This window comes from Euwallacea similis, chromosome 19 (genome assembly GCF_039881205.1).
Source record: "Euwallacea similis isolate ESF13 chromosome 19, ESF131.1, whole genome shotgun sequence".
NCBI lineage: Eukaryota > Metazoa > Arthropoda > Insecta > Coleoptera > Curculionidae > Euwallacea > Euwallacea similis.
The window spans coordinates 898,442-915,330 of NC_089627.1; the positions used below are offsets into that span (position 1 = coordinate 898,442).

General features: G+C 36.7%; 4 protein-coding genes and 1 non-coding gene across 9 annotated transcripts; 2 read left to right on the forward strand and 3 right to left on the reverse strand.

The window, feature by feature from the left end:
• Positions 1–399: 399 nt before the first annotated feature.
• On the reverse strand, positions 400–8,392 carry LOC136415227 (protein suppressor 2 of zeste-like). 3 transcript variants are annotated; one of them, XM_066399713.1, is made up of 11 exons: positions 7,773–8,392; positions 7,572–7,724; positions 7,364–7,520; positions 5,226–5,391; positions 4,499–5,169; positions 3,808–4,288; positions 2,961–3,610; positions 2,744–2,904; positions 1,842–2,061; positions 1,174–1,739; positions 400–994 (listed from the first exon to the last, which is right to left on the reverse strand). In XM_066399713.1, the coding sequence occupies exons 1-11, from the start codon at positions 7,915–7,917 to the stop codon at positions 486–488; spliced, it is 3,879 nt and encodes a 1,292-aa protein (XP_066255810.1). In that variant the 5' UTR covers positions 7,918–8,392; the 3' UTR covers positions 400–485. The 3 variants fall into 3 exon arrangements, with proteins under 3 accessions (XP_066255810.1, XP_066255809.1, XP_066255812.1); XM_066399712.1 differs by having other exon boundaries at positions 2,961–3,613; XM_066399715.1 differs by having other exon boundaries at positions 1,842–2,049; positions 2,961–3,613; positions 7,773–8,391.
• On the reverse strand, positions 2,187–2,335 carry LOC136415300 (U12 minor spliceosomal RNA). Its single transcript, XR_010752598.1, has one exon. It is a non-coding gene; the product is annotated as a U12 minor spliceosomal RNA (small nuclear RNA).
• On the forward strand, positions 5,480–7,266 carry Aprt (adenine phosphoribosyltransferase). The gene is made up of 3 exons (XM_066399469.1): positions 5,480–5,767; positions 6,664–6,901; positions 6,958–7,266. Exons 1-3 carry the CDS (start codon positions 5,667–5,669, stop codon positions 7,171–7,173), a joined length of 555 nt encoding a protein of 184 aa, XP_066255566.1. The 5' UTR covers positions 5,480–5,666; the 3' UTR covers positions 7,174–7,266.
• A 658-nt stretch (positions 8,393–9,050) lies between the features above and the next one.
• On the forward strand, positions 9,051–9,913 carry LOC136415095 (uncharacterized protein F58A4.6). Its single transcript, XM_066399504.1, has 3 exons — positions 9,051–9,356; positions 9,462–9,631; positions 9,687–9,913. The coding sequence occupies exons 1-3, from the start codon at positions 9,073–9,075 to the stop codon at positions 9,905–9,907; spliced, it is 675 nt and encodes a 224-aa protein (XP_066255601.1). The 5' UTR covers positions 9,051–9,072; the 3' UTR covers positions 9,908–9,913.
• Positions 9,914–10,574: 661 nt separating this feature from the next.
• Positions 10,575–16,435, reverse strand: nSyb (neuronal Synaptobrevin). 3 transcript variants are annotated; one of them, XM_066399516.1, is made up of 6 exons: positions 16,293–16,435; positions 14,424–14,638; positions 14,063–14,142; positions 13,951–14,002; positions 13,814–13,858; positions 10,920–11,045 (listed from the first exon to the last, which is right to left on the reverse strand). In XM_066399516.1, coding segments are annotated over exons 1-5 (363 nt in total). In that variant the 5' UTR covers positions 16,295–16,435; the 3' UTR covers positions 10,920–11,045; positions 13,814–13,844. The 3 variants fall into 3 exon arrangements, with proteins under 3 accessions (XP_066255611.1, XP_066255613.1, XP_066255612.1); XM_066399515.1 differs by lacking the exon at positions 10,920–11,045 and adding an exon at positions 11,445–12,476; XM_066399514.1 differs by lacking the exon at positions 13,814–13,858 and having other exon boundaries at positions 10,575–11,045.
• Positions 16,436–16,889: the final 454 nt, after the last annotated feature.

Below are 16,889 nucleotides of genomic sequence, written 5' to 3' on the forward strand. Positions count from 1 at the left end.
ACAGTTTTTATTGATTTATATGAGAATTGTTGAATATACAAAACAGCCACTTTTTTCTAACTTAACCCCTCGTATCTTCATTCGTTTAGAATATCATGTATGATATATCAATATTATCAATTTATGTACATCATGTCAAACTCGATAATTGTGTATTGAAAATGAAAAATGGACACAATAACAAAAGAAATTTGAATGCACTATAACTGCAATTTACTCTCATTGCAAGGTACTATATGAATCAGAAGCACAGGCCAATTATCGATGAATCAATGTGATGTAAACACTGGGAAAAACTAGTTAGCATTAAACCGGATGGTTAGAGTAGGTATTTTCAATATGTTGGTATGTATGTCATGGTATATTCATTAAATCATGATACTCCCTTAAATTTCTCTATTTCATATTTATTCCTAATTCAGGAAGTTTTCTGCGCAGTTTTGTCCGCAATCAGCCACAACATAATCAACACACTGAAATACCGCTTACGCTCCGAGTGTTTCTGCCTGCATTTCCGACGCTTCTTCAGTCGTTTCAGCAGCCAGCCCATTGGCAGCCGGAACCTCCGTCTGCACAACTATCTCACCTGGGCTTACCTCTTCCACACTTTTTTTGTTTGGTTCTTTTGGTGCTTCTACTGTATTGGTCGACTCGGCAGCGTCACATGCACAGGTACTAACACTATCACTACTAGCTTCCTCCTGACGTTCTTCAACTTTCTCAACTTTGGGGTCACTATTTATACTCGACACTGGTTCAGTTTCCTTCTCGTCTTTACTAATGAGGATAGAGTTCTCAGTTTCGGTGCCGCTTTCAAGGGGTTCGGTTTTGTCATCACATTTAACCACACTTTCCTTTATTTCTTCAACAGCTGTCTCGCCCGCGGTATTGCCCGTTTCTTTTGAATTCGGAGGTTCTTGCGCTGGTTCCGATGGAGTTTTTTCAACTAAAGGCTCGGATTTTTCTTCTTTGCCTGGAGTTGGATGTGTTTTAACTGAAAATGACGGATTACTCAGTACAAGCGGTATGATCATAACTTAGTACTCATTAACAAATTACGAATATACACGGCAATTCGTGCATTACTCATGGTGAACAGTGCCCAACAGAGTTAGCAATAAAAATAAATAAATAACATATAATTAGCACAATTTCTGCCACCTTACTACTTACATGTTTCCGAGTTATTATTCATGCCAACAGGAGATGGTTCTAAGCTCTCAGTTTCTTCAGATTTACTCTCATCAGAAGAATCCTTCACAGCCTCTACGCTTTCCTCTTGAGCGTCCCCAGTCGAATTTTCACAGACTTCCTTTTCTGACGGCTTTTCTGTCTTCCCCGAATTTATCTGCAACTTCTCCTCCTCCGCGTTACTCTTATTAGATTCCCGTTTCGCATCGGCTTTAGCAACACTCGCTTCTTTGGCTTTGTTCTGACTCAACTTTTCCAATGCAGTTTCTAAACTCTTTTCATTTTTCACACCTGTCGAAGCCTCTTTTGTTTTCTTTGTTACTTTCTGCAACTGATGGTTTTGTTGCCCGTTGTTGGTAGCTTTCGAAGAGGTGTGATTGTTCAGTTTTGCAGAACCCGAGTGCTTTGGAGTTATCCCGGGATTAGACTGTTGTTGCCCAATTGAACCGGTTGGATTTAAGCCGATATTAAGGCCAAATCCATGCGGCAAAGGAGGAGGTACTAAACCTGCTGCTGCAGCTGCTGCGATTCGTTGAGTGTACCACAAACTGCGAGAGAAAAACTATATAATAACACAATTTCAGCATTCTACCTTTCTGCTTCCTCCTTATACAACCATGAATATTGTAACGTTTTGAGGGCGGACTTACTTGTGACAAGCTGCCATAAACCGAGGGTCGTAACTGGGAAAGCCTCCCGCTGGGTACAGGAACTGATTGGGGTTTAATGTTGGACTGGCCAAATTCGGTATGTAGGGATTCGGTGGCGTAGTTAAGCTGATTTTATCTCTCTGTTGTTTGGGAGATAGCGTGTTTAATAATGGAGGAGTTGAAGATGAGGTAGTGATGGTCGTCGATGCTAAAACAAGTTCTGTTTTTAGAATAAACTCATTGGTATTTTTTTTTCTTCCTGTAGCACTTCTTGCGCAGCACAGTCATTGTGCTACTGTACGAAAGATCCTTTTAATAGGTCGATAACTATTTTTATTGTTTAACGGGGTAGATCGCTTCACCCAAACCACCACAAAGAGGTAGCAGTTTTAGGGACAACCTGAGCCCCTCAAAAAATTTAGACTAGAATGCTAGCATGTAAGCCGAGCGTTACCACGGCTCGAATATTTTCCTTACTCATAAGTTTAAGGCACAAACGATATCGGCTTACAATTGTATGTAATCTTCGTGATGTTAGGGTCATAAGAAGCATATGTTACCAACGCCATCTTTGGGCGCTTTCCTATAGTTTTGCTTAGATCAAATGAAGGCATCTGCCACTAAACTATTGCATCGATCAATAATTAGCGAACTTTTGTGACTTTTATGTTGAGTGCCATATATGTTTTCAAGAAAATATCAAATGAAAGAATTAGTCGCTTATTAAATGGTAAAGTTTTAGATAATTTAAGACTGAAAATTGTAATGAAATGGGGGAGAATTTTATGGGGATATTTTTGAACGTCAGAGAACAAGCCCTGACATCCCACCATTTCTAGCTAAGTTACTGATATTTTAAAATTCAACGCACACGAACACAAATAATCGCTTTACCTACTTACCCGTCGAACCTCCATTTGCGCACGCTCTCACTTTGGGCGAATGCGGACTTTTTGGAGATCTTCGTTCGCTTTTTGGTGAGCTTTGCTGCAACTTAAGCGGGTTAAAAATCGACACCGAACTGATGTTGATCTTCAAATCGCCAGACCCGGAGGAATTAAGTCTAAAATTGCTTTGAATGGGTTTCATTTATCCATACAAAATACCAGTAACACTCACCTTAATTCCGCATTGGCATGCGGCCCTGACTGCATGTTGCTTAAACTGGTCGTTTCTGGTGCCTTCTCACTAATAGGCCTTAAAGTTTTCGGATCGATCTTAACTATCGAATGTTTCTTGATCTCGCTCTTCTCCGATTTGCCCTTTGGAATCTCTTGCCCCTTATCTTTGTCGTGGCTAATTTGCACTTGATACATGGGCTTCACGCCCGAAGCAGGGTTTCCTAGGTATCGAGGCATGTTACGCCCCTTGAAGAACTTAGGCGGCCGTACGTTTTTCAAGTCGCCTCCCAATCGCCCTTGTGCTGCTGCCCCTGCTAAATTTGCCAGCTTTGCGTTCTGGTTCACCTTCGCTATTTGAGAGTTGATTTGAGAGTTCCAGCTTTTTGGAGGATCTCTAAGGGTCTTATAGCCTATTGGGGTGGAAGGTTTTGGTTTTACGGAAGTTGAGGTATCAGATACACTTTGGGACGTGGCTTTCAAGGAGGTCTCTATTGATTTTGCATCAGGACTGGCCACGGAAATTGTTGTCTGTGGAGTTAGTTCACCTCTAATATGCAAATTTTGGTGGTGCGGCAGTTGAGAGGGGGTTATTATAGGAGGGTGATGAGAGTTTTGATATTGGTGGGATGGAGGTTTACTTATGCAGAGCTTCTGAAAAAAAAACCACAATATCCATTTTACATAATCCGCTTATTTAGCAACGTCTTTTCAATACAAATTTTGAGCGATGTGAACCTGAAATTTCCAGGGTAAACAATCACAAACACCATGCTAAACTTTATGAGAGTTTTGTTTGTTCACCCCGGAATCATATTTATTAAATGAGCTTATAAGAAAAAACATACCTCAGCCTTCTCATGGGCCTCTTCTTTATCCCCGTTCCTCTCCTTGGGCATGTAACATGGCACGTTCCCAGAATTGTTATTTTTCTGAATCTTACTAAGCGACACACCTTTACTGAGCTGATTTAAGTAGTTTGGACTCCTGTTTATTATTATAGGCTTTGATGGGCTGTTCTCTGTGGTATTTCTCTGGGAAGCCGCAACGAGGCTGGCAGTCAAGTTATGCACTTTGTCACCGATTTCTATATGCCGGCATTCACCATTTCGGCTCATTTTTGATGAATGTTTCTTCAGAGGGTGGTTGTTCGACAGACTCATAAGACCTATAGAATGGTTTAAGATGGTTGGCTTGGGCAGCTTTGTGGGCAATTCGGAGGCAAACTTTTCACTCTCTTCCATTTTCCGTTTTAAAGAGTTGTTCTGCTTTAATATACTGTTTAGGGGCACTTCTTTGTTCGCGTCCGTCAGCGTCTTTGGTGGCGGCCTAAAGACGATTTGAAACAACATTATTTAGGATGATTCCAGTTTTAATTGGAAAATTTAACAGATACTAGAACTTCGAATAATAAACAGAAATGTTTATATGAATTTTTCTGTTTTAGAAGTTCATCTTATATTTATTTCTCTCAAATTTCATAAGCTTTGTGGCTGCTTTCATCACATCAGCAAAAATCATAAATTAAAATGCACTTACCCTAGATTGCAGCTTTCCTCCGATTTGGTACTGCACATGCTCTTATTAATAGTGCTAAATACGGTGGTAGTACCGCAGGAAGACCGTGACACACCGTTCGCGTTCACATTTAAAGGGATCACAGACAGCTCACTGTTCAAGTTTAATGTTTCACTGAGTTCTATGCTCCTGGGTAAAGTTGAAGAAGGCTTTGAGGCCACGGACGTCCTGGCCGCGCTATTCACTGTTATCGTAAAGAGGGAACTTAAAGGGGCGGTACTCTGACTTTCCGTAATGGTTGCAGAATTCGGTGTGGCAGTTGTTGTTATGGTCGGAGTATTGGTAGTACTAGTATCAATTGTGCTAATTGGAGCTGGTGAGTCTTTCTTGCAGGTACTTTGCTCTTTTGCCTCCGTCATCGCAGGGTTTGATTGCTTTTCAGCGGAATCTTCCAAGATCTTGCTCTCATTTATCACAATTTCGCTCTTGAACTTCGCGGTGGCATCCAGCAGTTCCAGGGCATCTTGTATGCCTGTAATAGACATCTCCCCGTTTTCGCTAATTCGCAGTTGTACCTCTTTCCAGTTGTTGCTGTTAGAAGATGTGTTTTCTTTCTCTAGGTCCACACCCTCGAGTTTGGGCTTTTTGGCCCAACGCTCGTAAATTTTGTACGTCAGATCTAAAGTTCCCGTCTGGAATTCGAAATACTAAAATACTGAGTTTCATCTGTTAAGAGAGATTTATTTACCTTCTTCCACGAGTGAATGTAAGCTACATCCATGAGCGACCAGGAAGGAGACAGCACCTCTTGCTTATAGAACATATCGACCCTGTGACGGTCCGTGAGGTCGTATTTGGCGCTAATGAGTTTTTTTAGATGAGCAATTGATACAGCGCTCGAGCAGCGTAAGTACCTTTAAATAAAAGCAAAAGCGATATTAAAACTATTTGCTACGCCGCTGGTGAGATTCAACGATGCCAAGGCCACAAACTACTTGTTGATTACTGAGACGCCAGTTTCAATACGGACCCGTTAAAGCATTACAAGCAAAGGTTTATAGTCCGATAAGCGTCTCCGCAGGCCTAATTTCTGATTTAAAGGTGAATAGTCGTTTACATATTTAAAGCAAACCCCTTTAAAGTGAAGAAATAAGATATTTCAGGTGTGGCACACTGTTAGATAGCAAAAATGACAGACCATCAACAGTTAAGCGACAAGGAAAAGCTACAATTGATCAAAGACTCAGTGAAAAGCTATCCGGACTTCCCGGTGCCTGGCGTAGTTTTCAGGTAGGTATCTAGTTGTACGATTTTATGGTTTGAGTACCTTGGTAAACAACCAAAAAATTGATAACCTTCACCTGACTGTTTCTAACCAAATCGCGGGTTGTCGGCAATACTGGCAGTGGCGGTGCGGGGGTAAGTTTAAATTTAGCAATTTCTAAAATTGTTCAATTTTAAATGCCTCATAAATTATAGTAACAAAAGGGGTACTGGGCGCATGATGTTATTGATAGTCTGCGCTATTATTTATAGATTTGGAAGGCTCATAAAATATTTATTTCCGCAGTCATTATCACACACAATGTTTATACAAAAAATGTCCGACAGCATTGTTGAAAAATTATTTCATAGGCAGTTTCAACGTTGACTGCTTCATAAATTCATTACATAATTTAACATTTTTATTGATTTGCACTTTAGTTATACTTATTATGATGGGATTGATACCCATCAGCTGGTTTTTAATGAATTGAATTGGTAGCTATCATCGGGATCAATCCAATTAGTTGAAAATCTGAGTGTGCAATTTGTGCATCTCGATTTTTTGCAGACCTCAACAGAGTATGGAACATGAAAAAATGAGGAGTACATAAAATGAGGCTTCCATATACTTTTAAAAAATGGGACTTGGTGTGATATTCAATTGATACTAAAAATCAAACCCTAAATTGTTTTAGTCATCTTGTAGGAGCCATTTCATGAACCTTAATGAATATCTTTAGCTCTTTTCCTTGTATTTCTCACATAAGATACATTTTTAACATTCACTTTTCCTGAATGAAACTAAATGTCAAGCTGAGCCTTTCTTCAATATCTTAAATACTTTAATAACCCATTTGTATAATGTCATAAAAGGCCATAAAAATTATCTTAGTTTAACTAAACTCAAAGTTTTATTTCAGAGACTTGTTCAGTGTATTAGAAAACCCCCCAATCTTCGCATTGCTGAAAGAACTCCTAATCAAGCAAGTGAAACAAATCCAACCTCCAATTGAGAGTGTGGTCGGACTAGATGCCAGAGGATTTTTGTTTGGCCCTTTAATTTCCTTAGATTTGCAAGTCCCTTTTGTGCCAATAAGAAAAAAGGGAAAATTAGCTGGGAAAGTTCGTAGTTACAAATATTCCTTAGAATATGGAGAAGTATTTTACATTTTTGATTTCTTAAACTAAGTTGTTTAAAATTTTATATTTTTTAGGATACTATGGAAATTAAGGAAGATGCAATAAAGCCAGGGCAAAGAGTGTTGGTTGTGGATGACTTATTGGCAACTGGAGGTACCCTAAATGCAGCTTGCAATTTAGTGTCTCAAGTTGGAGGTATTGTGGTTAAATGTTTAGTTGTCATAGAACTGGTCGACTTAAAAGGAAGAGACAAACTACCTGCAGAAGTTTTACCTTTAACACAATTTTAGTTAAGGCACATTAATCACCAATAATTTAACTCATTAAATAAACATTTTTATACTTGTAAGAACATACTATTGTCTAATAAATAATATATCTTGTTTAGAGTAATTCATTACCATAAATTTAAAGTAGCAAACAAAAATTTTATAGCTCAATTATTAATAAGTAATAATTGTGATTTTGCCTTTAACTTACCTTGGCGTTGCAGTGCAGGCATAATAATTCAAGGTGAGATTAATAGATTCCTCAGGGGTCAATATAAACTCATAGAGAGCAGCCACATTTTCTTCACATATTGACGGTTTTGTTGAAGTATTTGCCTCATAAAACAATTTCCTTCTTTTAGACTCATCTTGAAAAACACAACTTACACTCAAACCTCAAACCTCACTGTACAACTTACTATAATACAATCTTGGAACCATCTTGTAGACAAGGTCCTGTATAGTTTTGTCTTGCCGAATGTTGAGCAATGGTTTTGTTTTATGTACTTGCACATCGCAAATGGGACAGTACTTGTTTGACTCCAAATATTTCACAATGCAACTTCGGCAAACTGTTACAAGATTAATTATTCACATTTTCATTCAGCCAGGATACTTACAAGTATGTAAACATTCGATTATAGTGGTGGCATCCACAAAATAGCCCTTGCACAGTTTACAAGTGATGCAACTATTTAGCTTGCTCAAGGACCTCTTTGCAGCCGTGTCCTTGTGCATCATAGTCCTAGGGCTGTGTTTGTCCATTTACATGTCTATCAATGCTCCTCAAAGTGTGTTTTCCTTTCCATAAGTAGGTCTCCATGTGTCCATATTGTTTACCTTGTGCTGTTTGAATGTTCTGCTTAAGGAGACCATAGCAGGGGTTGAAGGGGAGTTAATGCTAATCGTTTTATAGGAAGTTTAAGTAGTTTAAAGCTTTTTTTAAGCGATATTTATCAGTGTTTTTGTTTGACACGGATCTGGCGACTGTTCGTGACAGTTATGTTATAATGCAAAAATGGCGTCCCCTGGGAATAATGTTTTAATTGCGAGCACGTCGATAATTCCTTACCGTTGCAATTTCCCGTAAAAGCAGACAAGTTTTGGATACTTATTAGCCAACAAACGTGTACGGAACGGATTTAGAAAATGTTTATTTTTTGAGAAAAAATACACCACAATCAAACGCATTAATTTTCGCCATTTTATAAACCAGCTACCGACAAAAAATTGACAACTTTGACGTGACGATGACGTACGGATTAGCGGTAATTCGTTAACACCAATCATGAATACAAGCCATTACCGTTCATTACTTGTTATGGGAATATATGATTATTAAGAAAAATAACTATTATAAGTTCTAACTTATTTCATTTCCGCTTAAAATTTATTTTGTGCTTGTTAAATCGTTCAATCATAGTGATTTATTGTACTGTAAGAAGCTAGGCGATTGTTCACAAAAGAGTTACATGACAAAATCATAAGTTGTTATGTAGATAAAATAGGTAAAGATTTCATTTCAGTATTCATATTAAATTGCAGATTTGCTGGATGTTGGATGTAACTGTAGACTAGATGCATAAATAACAATTTAAGATATTCTCCCAATACAGTAATGAATATTACAGTAATATAAATCGGGATATTAAAGTTTTTAAAATGTTAAATATGAAAAGTTTTAATATTGTATATGTGGCTGCCTAACTTAAACTCAACTAATATACAGTCAATTAAATTCTAACCTCAATTTTTGTTAAAACCTTAAAAACCAAATCAAATATTTTTCAAAAATTTTTTTATTTCATCAACACTTATTCCTAAGGGACACTTCTTAACATCAGATTAAATTAAAAGCAAATTGACATATAGTTCTATTAGGCGATGCAAATCGTGCCCTGAATTTATTTAAATCAAGTAATGAGCGCCATTCTGTGGGTGTTGTGTAGCCCTAAATGCTACATGTATGATAAGTTAGAGCTCCAAAAGGACTCTTTAAGTCATATGGAGCCCCGAAACTTCATTTTTAATAAACGCCATAAAAGAGTCTTAGAACTTGACTGTGTGTTTGTGCATTATTTCATCCAAGAGCTGAGTTTAAGTCAGTTTTATCGAACCTGTGTTATTTGGAATGTACATAGTTGGAGAGGGCCAGATATTTTGCTCTTAGTACCTACCAAAAGGGATTTAATAGATTATAATTGGTGAGTATTTTTTATGGTAATTACCTATATATATTTTGTGAAATAATGTATTTGAAATATGGAATTTGACAAATTTCGGTAATGGAAAACTTATATTAAAATTAGGAATGAGAGGATGTATGAATTGGCCAGGGAAAGGTGTGAAATTGACCATGCCTTCAGTTGGTTATCTACTTTGGGAGGTGCATTCTCAGCTCTTGGAGATTATTTTGCAAAATGTGCAGACACTGCTGGGAAAATTTCCTTTCATCAATTAAAACTAGCATTTAGGATAGGTATTCTATGAGCCCTGTTATCAAAACTTTCAGTATTTGCATATTACTTTTACAGGAGATCCTAACATGCAGGCCAGATGCAGATTATATTTAGCTTTAAGTTTAATTCAAAAGAAGAGATTTGCCCTTTCTGCTAAGATAATTAGAAAAGAGTTCCAGATTGCCAAACGCCAAACAGTAGTGGATGAGAGGTTGGTCAAAATGTGCAAAGGTATTTGGGCGAAATTGCAGTATGAGCACAGTTTGTATATGAATAATAAGAAAATAAAGAGGTAATAATAGAGCAAAAAGGTTTTTTTCTGTACGTAATACGTCACACGATAACGTCACTTTTGGTTAAGAAGACTTTGGAAACAAAAGAATAACGCTTCGGTTATTAGTGTTGATGGCGTCTTCGCGTTTCCTTCTTTTTGCCCGCAAAAATGATCAAATTTCGACAGAAAATGTATACAAAATTTGGAAGAATGTGTATGGATTTAAAGATTGATTAAGTAGAAGCGTAATGAGTGTTCGTACGGGATTGTGCCGGATCAAAATGGGTAAAAATCGCACTTTTAAAATTCGATTTGATTTGCCAATACTGGAGATATCACCGTTTACGTTCGGGTCTCCGAAGTCACACGATAGAAAAGTAGCACTCCTAGATGGAGCTCTTATTAAATCGAAGTAATGATTTCAACGATTGAAAAGAAAAAAATCATAGGCGGACGTGAGACTGGGCAGTGCAGTGCGTGTCGAGTTGAAAATAAACAGGAACTGACATTCCTCTTCTAAATAGCTGATGGATCATCATCCCAAAGGGTTTGAGGTAAGTGATTTTTGTTAGCGTGTAGTTTGTGCTAGCTGGAAGGAAGACCATAGCTCTATACAGGAGATCTGATTTTAACTGTTTTTAATAATTAAAATTAAATAAGCAATAATAACGTAAACTAACAAAAGAATATTCCGAATCGTAATTCTTATGTATTTTCAAATAATAATTTTTATATATCTTATTATACATAAAACGTTTTACTTTTAAACTATAATACAATACCTATAGTATAAAGTAACTTCCAGGATTTGCCTAAATTTACACCACTAGAGATACAGCTAAATTTACCTATTAAGTTTACAATGTAATGCAAAACAGGCAAAAGAGACACAAGTAAATCAAACCCTTTTGAAATTGCATAGGCCTGTAGCATTTAACTTCTCTCTTTTATTATGTTTATTAATAAGTACTACCACGCTGGTACAAGAAAGAGAAAAATCATTTGGAACAAATAAATGCTTTATTATCGAGGTAATTAAGATTTCTCTCCCTTGGCGTTCGCTGTAGGACCTCCTTGAACTGACGGTACATCTACGGGTGCAGGCGGGTTATATACAGGAGGCGCTTGGGCTGCTGGTTTTTCGTCAGGCATAAATTTCACTGCAAAAGAAGCACATTTGCATTTTACGGGAAAGTTCGAGAAACACCTCTTCCCTATGAGATTAAAGGGTATCCAATGTCTTCACAAGTGTTAGCTGTCTGTCTTTCTGTGTTTCAATTACCCGTTTTGTATGGTATATGCGAGTAGATGATGGTGAAAATGCAGTAAATGTCATAAGAGAGCGAGCATAAAAATGTGTTATCAAAAGGGTTTTGGAAGGCACCACACCTGATGCTGGAGCGGTGGCTTCCATTGACCTTAATAAGTATGTCATGCTGAAACGTAGTAAAATATTGTTAAATTTTATTAGTGTGGCAATTTTACCTGAATGCATTTGAAGGGTCTTCGTCCAGTTGTTTTCCTCTCCGCACAGTTACATCAAAGTAAATGACACGTAGTTTTTATGTATATGATATATTTATACATTATTATTGACTAGGACACATAAGAACAAATATCTTGTTTCGTGAACTAATGGATAGAAAATTTTATTTTTATATAACTATAATATACAAAATGCTTACATGGCTGCAAAAGAGCTCACGTTTTGTTAGTGTAACGTAGTTCTTAAAGCGCATTTTCTACAGCCGTGTATTGCCCTCTTAAAAAAACTTAATAACAAAAGTATTTTTTATGTACCTATTAAAACATCTAAAGTTTTGAATCTATGAGAAGGATGTACGAATGTGACCTATCAACCGCCCTTCGATGTATTAAAGGAAAGCTGCATTAGGATGTCAGAAGAAAGGAATTAGGTATATCAGCTTATTTATGTATACCTACCATAGGCTTTCATGTCGCTATTAAAGCACATTCAAAAATTCCTTTTATTCGTATGAGAGTCAACATCGCTATGAATTCGCAACTAAAAATTAACTTTGTAATATTAATAAAGGTGCTCGTATTGTATGTATTATTGTTAAAGTGTATGTTACACAATTACTTTTTAATAGTTATCTCGAAAGTAATTAAAAATCCTAATAAAATACCTTTCTAATTTCTATTCCTATAGTCTTCAGACCATCAAGCATACTAGCATTATACAGGGTACAGATAAAAGCTATTAATCAGGTTGATAATATCGCACAACTCTCAAATGTACGACACACACGAATTGATATTATTACCTATCCAAAACTGCCTGTTTCTATCATATTTTTACAATGGTTCAATGTTAGTTAACAATGACTTAATTTAAACTATGTAATTTGGATATTTTGGTTTACACATTCACCTTCGATGTTGATTCTTAAACTGACAATGGAAAACTCCCACACGTATTGAATCGGGTTGTAGACCAAAATACACCTTTCTGATCTATGATTTTACATTGCTATTGATTTATATCCGTAATTCTGAGATGACACACGGTGTGTATGTGCCCGTTTACATTTATATAATGCCGACTGTTCGTTTTTTGCCAATTCAAACTGCAAAAGAAAAACCGAAAGTTTTAATTTTTTAATTTCGAGGTCTGGTACACAACACCATGCTCATGCCCCACTAAAATGCACTTTGGAATAAGAAGTCTTGATTGAAATATATATACGAAAAATTTATGGAAATAGTATATACAATTTTAGACACGGTTTTCAATGCCTTCATGATTGAGGAGCTTAAATACGACAATACTGTTTTCTACGACCATGCAAAAAGAGACGACGTTAGTCATATTTTGTCCTAACCCAACATCGTTTTCATCTCTAGAGAAACAATATCCGACGTTAAATTTCGTTTCAAAGAGATGAATAGTGAGGCCTAAACGTAGCTTGCCATTGATGGCGGTATAGTTGGAAGTAGCCTCAAAAATTCAAATCCGAGGACAATAGGTGAATCATGATATGAAGTAGAATGAAATACGACAAAACTCAATGTTTTATATCCGATCCCTGTTTGTTGAATTGGCGTGTATTATTTAGCATGGGAATTGAATATCACCCTGTTTTGTTAGTTTCGTGTATACTTGACTGCTGTAATAAAAACGGGCACTGCTGAGGCACAGCGTGTGCAAGAAGGGCTGGCTGCTATATCAGTATTAATTTTTTAATAACTTAATTATCCTCTGTATCATGCATAGTTACAGAAAACGTATAATTTTCTAATTTTTGAAAATCATTTTTTGTAATTTGAGATCGTCAAACTTGGCTTCGTTTTATTTTGCTAAATTGGTTTCTCAATGACAGAAAATACTATTTTCAGTATTCGTTTGAACAAAATACTACCTCGTCATTAGGCCACCGTCGATTTATATTATGAAAGAGCTTAATAATTGCGTAGAGCATAAATATAATCATGCAATCGCTATATGAGGCCAGTGTTTCCTGCCTGAACGGCTCAGAAAACTAACAGGCCTGTTACTATAAAACACCTTTATTATCGGCATTCCCCTCAGTATTTTATTGCAGCATCCAAAGAAAAGAGGGGAGCCCTAATTCCTCTATTAGTAAAGTCATCAGTCTAAAAGCATGCAAAAATACCTACACGGTACTCTCTAAGAAAAATGCCATTTTCACTAATTTATAAAAAAAACTCTATATGTGACTAATGGAAAATTGAAGAGGGTGATGGTAAATATTGCAAACAAAAGTCTACTACGCACAAACACACACAGAAAGACAGATAAGATCAGCATATAGTTAAGCGGTAATACATCAAGGAGTGTCAAAACATCGACTAAATTGAAATAAACCTGGTGCGTTTTTGACACTCCTTGTTAAAAGGACACCAAATACCACCACAGATACTTATACAGGGATAGTTCAATTACCAAATATTGCACCCGGACGCGTGAATGACAGTTACATGAAGTTCACTATAGAGAAAAAATCGAAATTTAGTACACATCTATAACGAACTTCCACACTTTTGCTAAAATTTTAGTGACCTCAGTTTAAAAATACTTACTGATGATGATGATTAAAATTACCAAGCCAATCACGCCCATTATGATCATCATCTGCAAAAATGCCACATTTCAATCAGTTTTTCTTGGTCAACCTCTAGGTCTACTTCTTACCTTTAAATTTTGTAACCAGAATTTTCTTTTTAGTTTCCCCGCCTGCTGTTCAAATTGTGAAGCCCCTTGCTGTAAGGCATCTATTGAGAAAATTAATTTAAATTGTGGTCAAAAAGACTTGGTTAGGTTCAAGTAACGTGTGTACCAAAATATTCCTGTTCAAGTGTTTGTTTACTACATGCATGACGTAGCTATGCTCAGTCTTAAATTCTTGCTTAAAATTTTTACTTTCACTCTTTTATTTGTAATTAATGAATTAAGTTACGACATACAACTTGTGTGTGTCAATTTTCCCATAGTAATTTTGATCAGGAAATTTTTAATACTCCTTTTACTTTACACACATCTCCGGAAAACTTACCAGCTCTATCGTCTAGCTCCGACAATTTCTGATCCCTCTCCAATACTTTTTCGACATTGGTTTTCATAATGTCAACGACTTCGTCAACCTGCGCCTGTGTCTGTTGGAGCCGTTTCTGGGCGGCGATCTGCTGGGGCGTCCTGGGGCCGCCCACGATGCCGTCGCTGTCTCCGCCCGCCCCCGGGCCACCTGTTCCCAAAGTGTCGCCCGCAGACCTTTTCAGTTAATGATAGGAGTGAATGATGAAAATGTTCGTTATAAATAAGATTAATTGTAATAAAAACAACATGGGAAACATACGATGGAAGACACCACCAACAGCTAAATTAGTGTTAGAGATAAGACCCCTCTTCAATTAAAAGGCACAGTGGGAGAGTACTTCAGTGCATTAATTTAAATTAGAATAGGATATAACCGTATTGGAAAAAAATATACCGGGTGATTCTGAACACATGTTATAGACTTTTATGATCTGGGTTCATATCTGGAAGTACCCCAAAATCCTCACAAAGTTAAGATTCCATAGAGTGCTTAAAAAAGGCATTTGAGTAATGTGACTTATTTAGGTTGTCTCTGTCAGTCTAATAGTTCCGGTAATCATAATCATGGTTACAATTAGAAAAGATGAGTATACTGGAAAAATTAAAATTTGCAGAGAAGTTAATAACACCAGCCACGACAATATTATTACTCAATAAAGATAATTTTTTCTCAAAAGCTTTTTTTCGCCATTTTATCAAGAAATCTGCTTAGTCGCCGATTTTAATTTAAAAAATATTATTTTATTTATGAAAATTGGAAAAAAAACACATTAAGTCATCGACGCAAAACAGAAAGGGCCAAAATCTGTTAAAAATAAAAGATAAAATACAAATCAAATTGAACTGCATGAAATAACATAGGCATGCTAGTATTTATATCCTGGGTTTTCTTCTTTTAAAGCAGCTGGATCATTTTAACCGCTTCTGAAAGCTCAAATGTATTTCTTTTTTGTCATTTTAGTCTTGGATATCGAAGTTTGTTATTCTATAATTTAATTGCAATTTTCTAAAAAATATGTCTGCAGCAATCAGTAAACTTCAAGAAGTTCCAGGCTATTATAATAGACTTTTAATCACTCCTTTTAGTTGTATTAGTTAAAAATAGAGCAAAGACGCAAATAAGTGGCTAGTCATGGAAAACCTCTGGAAACATGGCCACAAAAATAGAAATCAGAGGGACACCTCGATAGTTAGAAAGATTAGATTGGAGGGTGAACTTTGGTCAAGCAACAATGCGCTTGTGCAATCACGTATTTTTCTGAAGTGAAATCGTCATTCCAACTTTAAAATCAATTTCTAATGAGAAAAAATATAATATTTAAAGAAAAATAAGAATTTCGCATAAGGATTCGCACATTTTTTGTTCACTTCACTAAATACCCATATATACTATTCAGCATTGCTCTGAACAAGAACTTGGTGTTAGTGCTTCGCATGAACTTTTACGACTATGAAAGGGAATAGTAATACAAACGATATTTAATTCATTCTGGAACAGGCGGACTAATTTACTGCCTTTATTTGTCCACCCACGGCAAAACAAAATCGAGTTTCTCGACCGGAATTTAATCAATATTGCGTGAATTTTGTTATCAATTAGCTTCTCTTTGTAATTATTTATTCCCATTTTAATAAAATTGTAATGGTATTTTTCATTGGGAAGGTTGGTATGAAAAATTATACCAAGAGGGGATAGGGCAGCGAATTTCCCAGCGACTCAAACCAACCATCGCCGCCCTAATTTCCCTAGCACAATTTTAAACTAGAAAAAAACTTAAAAGGGCTGAAGTAAAGTAAATGATTCAAAGGAAATGTCGAGTATACTCACATGGTGCAGTCCTGCAGGGGATTGTTAGTAGCGCGTTTCTAATGTAGGAAAAACTCGCGGAAATCGGGCACTTCGGTTTCGGGAAAACAGCGGCCCAAACTAGGTTTTCCGATATTGACGCGCGTGACGTCACGCTGGCGCTTCGCGCGGGCGCAGCACCGACCTATCGGCAGCATATGGTAGGTCAGTTTTCTTTCATTAATAAATTCATAGGGGGCGGGAGGTTGGAGGCAGTACAAGACTTAAACGAAGGGCCTCTCGCCATTACAGAAAACTGTATGGGTCTTATAAGAATCGATTGCGTGTTCCGCCATATTACGTCAATCGATCATTTTAGCTGAAAATTTCTCAAAGATTAATGTGGGTCACGAGTGTGAATGTAACAGGCGTAACGCAATTCTTTTGGCTCATGGTTTCATTTAAAATTACAATCATATACTGTTAAACAGCCATTCTTGCGCTCATTAGGACTTACCATACAATAAAATAGAAATTTTTCAAAAAGGTTATGGTTAATGCTATTTTCTTAGTCATAAACGAAAATAAAAGTGGAATTAATAAAATGAGTGAAAGGGGAGGAATCATCAATAACACCGA

Bases quoted from the DNA above. Each gene is read 5' to 3' on its own strand.
- nSyb (XM_066399514.1), bottom strand. The intron at 14,143-14,423 runs GTAAGTTTTCCG...TTTTCTCAATAG, and splicing joins GGAGCTAGACGATAGAGCTG to ATGCCTTACAGCAAGGGGCT. The intron at 14,003-14,062 runs GTAAGAAGTAGA...GCATTTTTGCAG, and splicing joins TCTGGTTACAAAATTTAAAG to ATGATGATCATAATGGGCGT.
- Aprt (XM_066399469.1), top strand. From the start codon at position 5,667: ATGACAGACCATCAACAGTTAAGCGACAAGGAAAAGCTACAATTGATC. The intron at 5,768-6,663 runs GTAGGTATCTAG...GTTTTATTTCAG, and splicing joins GTGCCTGGCGTAGTTTTCAG to AGACTTGTTCAGTGTATTAG. The intron at 6,902-6,957 runs GTATTTTACATT...TATATTTTTTAG, and splicing joins ATTCCTTAGAATATGGAGAA to GATACTATGGAAATTAAGGA.
- LOC136415095 (XM_066399504.1), top strand. From the start codon at position 9,073: ATGAGCGCCATTCTGTGGGTGTTGTGTAGCCCTAAATGCTACATGTAT. The intron at 9,357-9,461 runs GTGAGTATTTTT...TATTAAAATTAG, and splicing joins GATTTAATAGATTATAATTG to GAATGAGAGGATGTATGAAT. The intron at 9,632-9,686 runs GTATTCTATGAG...TTACTTTTACAG, and splicing joins AAAACTAGCATTTAGGATAG to GAGATCCTAACATGCAGGCC.
- LOC136415227 (XM_066399712.1), bottom strand. From the start codon at position 7,917: ATGGACAAACACAGCCCTAGGACTATGATGCACAAGGACACGGCTGCA. The intron at 7,725-7,772 runs GTAAGTATCCTG...ATCTTGTAACAG, and splicing joins AATCGAATGTTTACATACTT to TTTGCCGAAGTTGCATTGTG. The intron at 5,170-5,225 runs GTAAATAAATCT...TTCGAATTCCAG, and splicing joins ACATTCACTCGTGGAAGAAG to ACGGGAACTTTAGATCTGAC.